The following is an 8,462-nucleotide window of genomic DNA, read 5'->3' on the forward strand; positions in this document are numbered from 1 at the left end:
CTAACTACCTATCTAATCTAAAGCTGGGCATGGATGCTAGGACAAGTCCTGCATCCATGGTTGCAAAATAGAGGGAAAGAGAGATGGTGGCGGTAACAAAGCCAGGAAGAGAAGAGTAAGAAGGAGGATGTCACGAGGATAAAGTCCTGAGAATAGCAATCTACATATCAGAGGATAGTCAGAGCAGCAAACAGATGCCCTGGCCTCTCTGTCTTTCTAATTCTTTGGTTTCTCCTCCTCTGAAACCTGAGGAAAGGGACAGCGCTGAGGCCTCCACTTCTAACACCCCACCCATGGTCTGGCCTTCTCCTTTCATGCTGATCTACAATGCTTTGCCCATGGACATTCTTACCAGGGTGATAGAAAAGGAAGTCCAATTGGGGCAGCCAACTGACTTCAACTGGCCCTGGCAGTCAGAGAACAGAGCAGCAAGCTACTGATTTATTTCATGCTTTTTTCTCTTGCCCTTTGAGAACATGGTTCTCCATTCCTCCGTTTTATTCTTGCGACAATCCTGCGAGTTAGGTCCAGCAGAAGGTCACCCAGTAATTTCCATGGCTGCCACAGAATTGAATTGAGGTCTCCCTCTGGCCCTGTTCAGCCATCATGGTAGACGCCACATCAGGTTGCAAGGACCTTTCTGCTTCTGTTGGTTATAATTTTTCTTTATTTAAACTATAAACAATAACATAAAACTATGGACAACAAACAAAGGATAACAAATTCTCAAAAGAAGACACACTAACAATACATAGGCAAGTGAAAAAAGAAGAAGAAACCCTTAAACTAAACTATAGATTATGGGCCAAGCTACACATGACGAAAGACACTTGAATGGCAAGTGGATTGAGTGGAGGGCAAGTGAACAGGGAGAAATACACTTGCCGTTCAAGTGTCATTTGTCACTTGTAGCTTCGCCCTCAGTTAGTGATTTACTAACATTCAATTATACAGGCCTGTAGTTTCCATTCCAAAAATCAATTGGTGAAGAAGGCCCATGTGTGTTAGACTCTCCCTAAGTTTCGTCACCACCGTAAGTTCTGCTATGAGTCAAACAGCAAATCGGGTTCATGGTGCGGTATCCAAAGGACTCTTGCCTCTAGTGCCATAAACTAGAAGAACTGGGGCCATATTGAATTGCAAATATTTTATTTTAAGGCCGCAAGGGAGACTTAGGGCCAAGCTACACATGACGAATGGACACTTGAACGGCAAGTGTATTTCTCCCTGTTCACTTGCCCTCCACTCAATCCACTTGCCGTTCAAGTGTCATTCGTCATGTGTAGCTTGGCCCTCAGTGCCATTTCACTGATAGAAATTGCAGAGGGAGAAAGTATCCTACTGTACTTGGCTTTGCCAACCGCAGCTAATATCAGTTGGAGGGGACAGCTGCTAGGGAATGGCATGGGAATAGATGATTGCTTAATTTGGTGGGATGTCAGAAAACATTGGGGGGGGGGGTGTTGTCCCCAAAGCATGGGATGTGTAATTCCTTAGAAGAAAGCATCCACACCTACTGACTTGGGTATCACCAATGAAAGACAGCTTTGAGGTTCCAGGCAAGGTTAAGAGGCACAGTATGGAATCCAGCATCGAGATGTAAATATTACACACACAAACAACTTGCTTTTCACTTTAACTGGGAAATCCACTGATCTCTGCCTGATATGACTACTGGGTAGTTCTGACTAGAGATGGGCATGATCTGCATTACGATTGAAAAAAACCCACGATAATGGCGATCGCGCAATCGGGACCCGGCGGATCATGCTCAGCCATGGCTAACGATCCAGCGATTGGGGGGGGGGGCTGGATCGGGGCGATCGTGCTCGGATCAGGAAGCCAGACGCTCAGGCACCAGCAATCTATTCCGCTGGCAACGGAGCCAGGGGAATGCCTGAGCTGTGTTTGCCCTCCTTCTGTCGCCCTGGAAACCCGAATGGAAGCCCAGCTTTCCTTGATCAGCAGGGCTTCCTTCCAACCACGGGGCAGCAAAGCAGTCACCAGTTGGGAGAAGACAGCCAGGGGAGGGAGGGGGAAGGGGGTGTTCTGTAGCCCTGAGCACTCCAATCTCATCCCTGCAAACCCTGATAGGCAGCTCTGACGGCCAAACACAGGCCAGACCCCCCGCCCCCTGAGGGGAGGCGGCTCGTTGCCGTCTCCCTGTGCCCGCCGGGCCCGGCAGCCGTCGCCAGCACCCACCTCCCACATAGCTGGGCATAGCAGCGCGCCCCGCTTTGGCCTCCATGAACCACGGATCGGAATTTTGGGCCAAGCTACACATGACGAATGACACTTGAACAGCAAGTGTGTTTCTCCCTGTTCACTTGCCCTCCAATCAATCCACTTGCCGTTCAAGTGTCATTCGTCATGTGTAGCTTGGCCCTGGGAGATGATCGGTGTGGATCGTTTATTGGGGATTGTCGCCGGCGCCGATCCACGATCATCTGGATCGTTAATTTATTTTGGATCGTGGCCGTCTCTAGTTCTGACTTACCTGTGAGCGATCCCCACCCCTAGCCAAACATTACAACACATTGAGAGAAGCCAGTGTAAAATGGATACTGCAACTTATTCAAGCTGTTCCTACGCAAGGAAGAATGAACGCTTGCTTCCCTACTGCTACGGCTTCAATTCTGCTGTACTGAGTACTGAGGGAAACATAGGAACACCCAATCACAGACACAGTTTGGTTCTTGCAAAATTAATGAAAATGTTTCTTAAGGACCCTCTTCATGGCTGCTTTCATCTCGCTGTTCCTGAGGGTGTAGATAAAGGGATTCAACATGGGGGTTACCATGGTATACATCACAGCTGCCACCGTGTCCTTACGCTCTGAGTTCTTGGAATTTGGCTTGAAATACACCCAGCTTACGGTGCCGTAGAACAAGACCACCACGCAGATGTGGGACCCACACGTGGAGAAGGCCTTGCGCTTCCCAGCGGCAGATGGAATTTTCATGATGGTGTAGAAGATGAATGCGTACGAAATGATAATGAGCACAAACGGCCCCAGTACTTCCACCAACCCCTCGGTCACTAGTAACATTTCTATGATTCCGGTATTAGAACAAGAGACATCTAGAACCGGGTAAATGTCACAGAAAAAATGAGGGATCTCTCTAGAGTCACAGAATTCAAGGTGGGCCATCAAAAGAGTATAAAGCAGTGAGTGGATAACGGGGATAGTCCAGGACGCTGCTGCCAGCTGGAGACAACGCTTGTGGGTCATCATGGAGGAATAGTGCAGTGGGTAACAGATGGCCACGTAGCGGTCATAGGCCATGGAAGCCAACAGGAAGCTGTCTGAGTTGCCAAAAGATATATAGAAATACATCTGGGCCAGACAACCACAGTAGGAGATAGTCTTCTTCTGAGAGAGCAAGTTATCGAGCGCCTTGGGAATGGTGGTGGAGGTAAAGCCAAGATCAGCGAGGGCAAGGTGACTGAGGAGGAAATACATCGGCGTCTGGAGGAGCTGCATGTCGGAGCGGATCAACAAGATGATGGTTACATTTCCCAGGAGGGTGAGCAGATAGATGGAGAGGAAGAGCGGGAAGAGGAATCTTTGGACCTCTGGCTGGAACGGAAAACCTCGGAGGAGGAATTCAGAAACATCGGTGGCGTTCTTGTGATACATTGAGCCAATGCTGCTGTGGGGATGAAATAAGAAAGGTAGAGGTCTGCAGGCAATGTTGACTAATGAAGTCCAAGACACAAATTTCTCCCACCCCTATCTGGCTACACAGTCAGCAAACTATGGGAGAATCCCTCTGTGATGGGATGCATCTGACGAAAGCTGTGGTTCTCGAAAGCTTATGCTACAATAAAGTTTGCTAGTCTTAAAGGTGCTACTGGACTCTATTTTGCTGCTACAGGCTAACATGGCTAACTCCTCTGCCTCTGTGATGGATTCTTTCTTTGTCTCACATCTGTCTCTCTCCCTCATTCAAGCATTATTCATAGCCCACTAAAGATACGCGTCAGCAGCGAGATCCGGTCTCAGGCCTCCCATTCAGAATTGTGACTTCAGGATTATTTGCAAACCCTGAATTTCCCACATGGTACTGATCAGCATACCTGCACAATGGTGCCCGATAGGGAAATTGGTCATATTCTGCAACCCAGGAGGAATCTGCAAGCTCACATGGAAACCCCAAACATTACAAGATGTTTTACAAGCTCTCAAAATTGGCTCTTGGCTAACATGAAGGCAGCCCCCAATGGTAATGGGTTTTGGACCAAGAAGAAGCCAGGAGGTCTGTTGGGGACAGGGAAGGTGGTAAATAGCGGCAGGAGGTTCCACCACAAGCAAGAGAGCGAGCTGGGAGTGCAACAAGGTGGCGGCGGCGGCAGGAGGAAACAGAGGCACTTGTCTTTCCTTCCTTTCCCAGTTTCCTATCCCACCAGGGAGAGAACGAGGACTTGAGTGCCAATTGGAAGGAAGCAGTGCTGTGCTTCTGCTTTCTCCTTTATTTCTTCCCCAACTCCAATTCCCGTACAAGAAGGCAGGCAGACTCAGGGGCAAGCTACACATGACGAATGACACTTGAACGGCAAGTGGATTGAGTGGAGGGCAAGTGAACAGGGAGAAATACACTTGCTGTTCAAGTGTCATTCGTCATGTGTAGCTTGGCCCTAAGTGGTGACCAAGGTCACTTGGAAGAGGAAGAAGGGGTTTCCCTCCATCCCTCTTAAGTTTTCTTGTGAGTCCCTGCTTGTAAATATCTTTTGCCCTGATCTATTGAGGTGGATCCAACCCTCTTCCAAGGATTGGTCTTCTAGCTTAAATGGTTCCTCCTCCAGTGGAAGAGCCACTTGCTTGCTTCCTAGACTACAGGCAGGTTTCCAACTTGAGCCAAAATGAACGATGGTACATGAATATTTTAATTTTAAAAATAGACTTTGCTTCTATGTTTAATAAAAGTTATTTTTAAAAAGAGTGCTCAGTGGAGTGGTATGGTAGTAGGGGGACCCATCCCGTTATTTCCCCAGAATTCCCAATTTCTTTTCTTTAAAACTACCATTTTTTAAAAAAAATTATGAAAACAGCAATCCAACAGCATGATAGGAGGAAACGTAGCAGATACTGCTGCTGAAAGTACACACAAAATCCCATGTGGATATTTTGTTACCTGTGCAAATACCTCTGCATTTGTAGTGGCAATAACATTGTAGTTCCAAATCCTTGCTGTCTGGATGCAGCCGACATAATCATTGCGCATTGCTACAACGCTGAGCACCTATTGCACAGCACCCGTGTCATCACCCTGAAGTAGAGCACAAATCCTTCCCAACCTGCCCACACTGTTTTGAATTATGTACCTATCGATCTGCTTTTGCTTTCTTGTTATGTGAAAAACCTGTGAAATTAGCAGCATCCAGTAAGATAGTGTGTGACAAAGAAAGACATCGCCATCAAGAAGCCTCAAAATGATCCTGCCACACGCTTACAAGAAGGGAACCCACAATCCGGGAGGAGTCTAAAGATAGAACTATGACATGCAGTAAGATCTCATAAGTATTTATAAATAAATAATTGGTGTGTACTTCAAACTGAGGGCCAAGCTACACATGACGAATGACACTTGTACAGCAAGTGTATTTCTCCCTGTTCACTTGCCCTCCACTCAATCCACTTGCTGTTCTAGTGTCATTCGTCATGTGTAGCTTGGCCCTGAGTGCTACTATACAATATGGGTACAATTTAAATACTATCTTACATAATAGATATCTAAAAGTCTTGCAAAATATCCACAAACCACAATAAATATTACAATGGAATAGACAGCCAATAAAGTCCATACATAGTAATACAATAAATGTAAGTCCAACAGCCCAGCTGAGAGTCTGCTGTAAATACTTTATCTCTCAGAGCAATATTTATTAGATCTTGCTACATGTCATAGTTCTATCTTTAGACTCCTCCTGGATTGTGGGTTCCCACCTTGGTTTCGGCATACATTCTGGGAGAGCTTCTTTGCTTGTTTTGTGTGAGATAGGATAGTGTGTGGTTGTCCAGTCTTGCCAGGTACTTCCCCGAACACTTCACTGCATCACTCCGGTGTATGAGTTAAAGTTGTTTTTTTGTTAAGGAAAGATACCAGTCTCAAGAAGCTGGGACAATGGGATTGACTGGAATGCCTAAAGGTAGTAAAGCAGGATTAGTTATAGGGCAGTGTCTCCACCCTCCTATATTTGTTATTATTTGCATTAGCGACAATGAAGATTAGACTGAGCCTGGGCCTCATTGTAAGCAATTGATTATATTGTCCATTGCTGTGGTTTTGTTCTATTGTTTTTACTGTATGGTTTGTTATGGCTTATGGCTAAGACAATAAACATAAGAGAGAGAGAGTACACAGCTCCTGCACAGTGCTGACGGGATCCCCCTCCCCTTTCCACTGGCTCTGCTCGACAACACCCACCAGGAACGCCATGGGCTTGCATTTTAGCGATCGACTCAATGGAACATCGCCACGGACGTTGTTGCAAGCTCCTTTGTAGAGATCACATAAGGAAGCAATCGGGAGGCTTTGGTAAGCTTGGTGGTGGCAGACATTTTCTAGTGCATGAAGTGCTCTTACTTACCCGATTGGTGAACACTACCCAAAAGATGCTTCCTGTTTGCAATAGCAACAGCTGAGATTGTTAGCTCGTAGGTGCAGAAGAATGACGGGGCCGTCACACAGCGATCAGAAAGGAGGGAAGACGTTTATCATTTTCTGGCTGGTTAACACGGACCTCCTTCTTCTGCTGAGCAGATCTAATGTATATTTTGCTACTGCATGAAACAATGGTGATGCAGTAGCCTCACCAGGATTTCTTAATGCCTTGGGACCCTTTAGGGTTATGAAACCCAGAGGATGGCTCAGTCAGGTTTCCTTCTGAGCCAACCTCGATGAATACTGTTGAGACATAACCCCAAAGGATTACCACATTCGCTTGTTTATTACATGTTCTCCTTAACACACACACACATTTCTGTAGAATGGCAGCAAGAGATCTGCAAGGAATTTGCCAGAAGCAGAAAGTGGATGCCGAGTGGTGCCAAGTTGTATACTTTCTAGCTTCCTTTAAGAAGACCTCACTCAAGGAGTTGTTTGCCCTCTTTGGTGTTGGGAAGAACCACTCCCCCCCCCCCCGAGTCAAATTGACTAATGATCTGGTATTGGTATAAACTAATAGCCAAATGACAAAGATCTGAGAATACTTTAATCCAGGGATTGGAGTCATGAATGGGCAAGACAGATGCCCCAGGTTTATATTAAAAAAAAACTGAAATCTAACAATAATGCTTTGGGGTTTTAATAAAACCCAAAATGATAAAGGGAGCACCTGTAGCTTTAACCAGATGCCCTCAGTAGCTGTTGCTAGGCAACCATAACAGTTCTGTCAGTAATCCAGGGTGCTTTCTGTCAACAAAAGGCATGGGGAGGGGACATGGCCATTTCAGTGCTGTTCAGGCCTTTGAGGGAGGACTCATTGGGGCCAGGCCCAGAAGCAACCACGGGGCAACTTGATACCACATAACTTGCCTGACTCACCCAGGCCTGGCTGCTTGCTACTGCTCAGCTACCAAAAGGAAGCATCATGGTATGTAACTATTGCCAAAACTAAGAGCCCCAAGCCCTCCATGACAAAGAAGTAATAAAACTTACAAATATCCAGGATAAATATTATAAATGCCAACATTCAAAATATGCCAAAGCCAAACTTGTATTTCTTTATATTAAAGTGTTGTCTGTGTGCAATATACATAAGTCATATATATATATATATAAAAAAGCTGTACCCATCCATATCCGATAACATAATCTAATGATCATATAAATACATATAAATCTATACAATGGTAAATTGTACATCATTAAATGACCACAGGATTGAATGAACACTTTTGTAAACTGTTTTGCGTTTTTCTTTCACTTGAGTCTAGAGAGAGGGCCAGTCCTACAAACAAGGTACGTCCAAAGGTGCTGTCTAATCAGTATTTAGCTAGTAAACTTCTTTATTTGATTTTTCACAGATTCATGGAGACGCCAGCTGCCCGGCTCTGCTCAACAGTGTGCCGGCTCCTATCCTCGTTTTGAGTTGACTTTTTCAAGAATATGCTGCCTTGCTGTGATTCTGCAAAGCTGTAATAATAAATCATATGAAAAAACAAGCCACCACAAAGCTTATTCAGTATTTTGAGAGTCAGAGCATTCCCCATCCTAGCCGAAGATCACAACATGTTGGGAGATACTAATAATAACGAATTTAATTTAATTTAATTTATTACATTTATATTCCGCCCTCCCCGCATCAGCGGGCTCAGGGCGGATGACAACAATTCAACATACTAAATATCACTAAAAACTTTAAAAACTCTACATCTAATGATTAAAGTTACAACTATGCAAATATACCAATGTCATATATATACATACAAATAAATAAAGAGGCAGCACATAGTTTGA

At 45.2% G+C, this 8,462-nt stretch overlaps 1 protein-coding gene across 1 annotated transcript; it reads right to left on the minus strand.

The window, feature by feature from the left end:
• Window positions 1-2,704: 2,704 nt before the first annotated feature.
• LOC129345996 (olfactory receptor 1468-like) lies at window positions 2,705-3,640 on the minus strand. Its single transcript, XM_055003247.1, has one exon. The coding sequence runs from the start codon at window positions 3,638-3,640 to the stop codon at window positions 2,705-2,707; it is 936 nt and encodes a 311-aa protein (XP_054859222.1).
• Window positions 3,641-8,462: the final 4,822 nt, after the last annotated feature.

This window comes from Eublepharis macularius, chromosome 19, assembly GCF_028583425.1.
Source record: "Eublepharis macularius isolate TG4126 chromosome 19, MPM_Emac_v1.0, whole genome shotgun sequence".
Taxonomy (NCBI): Eukaryota; Metazoa; Chordata; class Lepidosauria; order Squamata; family Eublepharidae; genus Eublepharis; species Eublepharis macularius.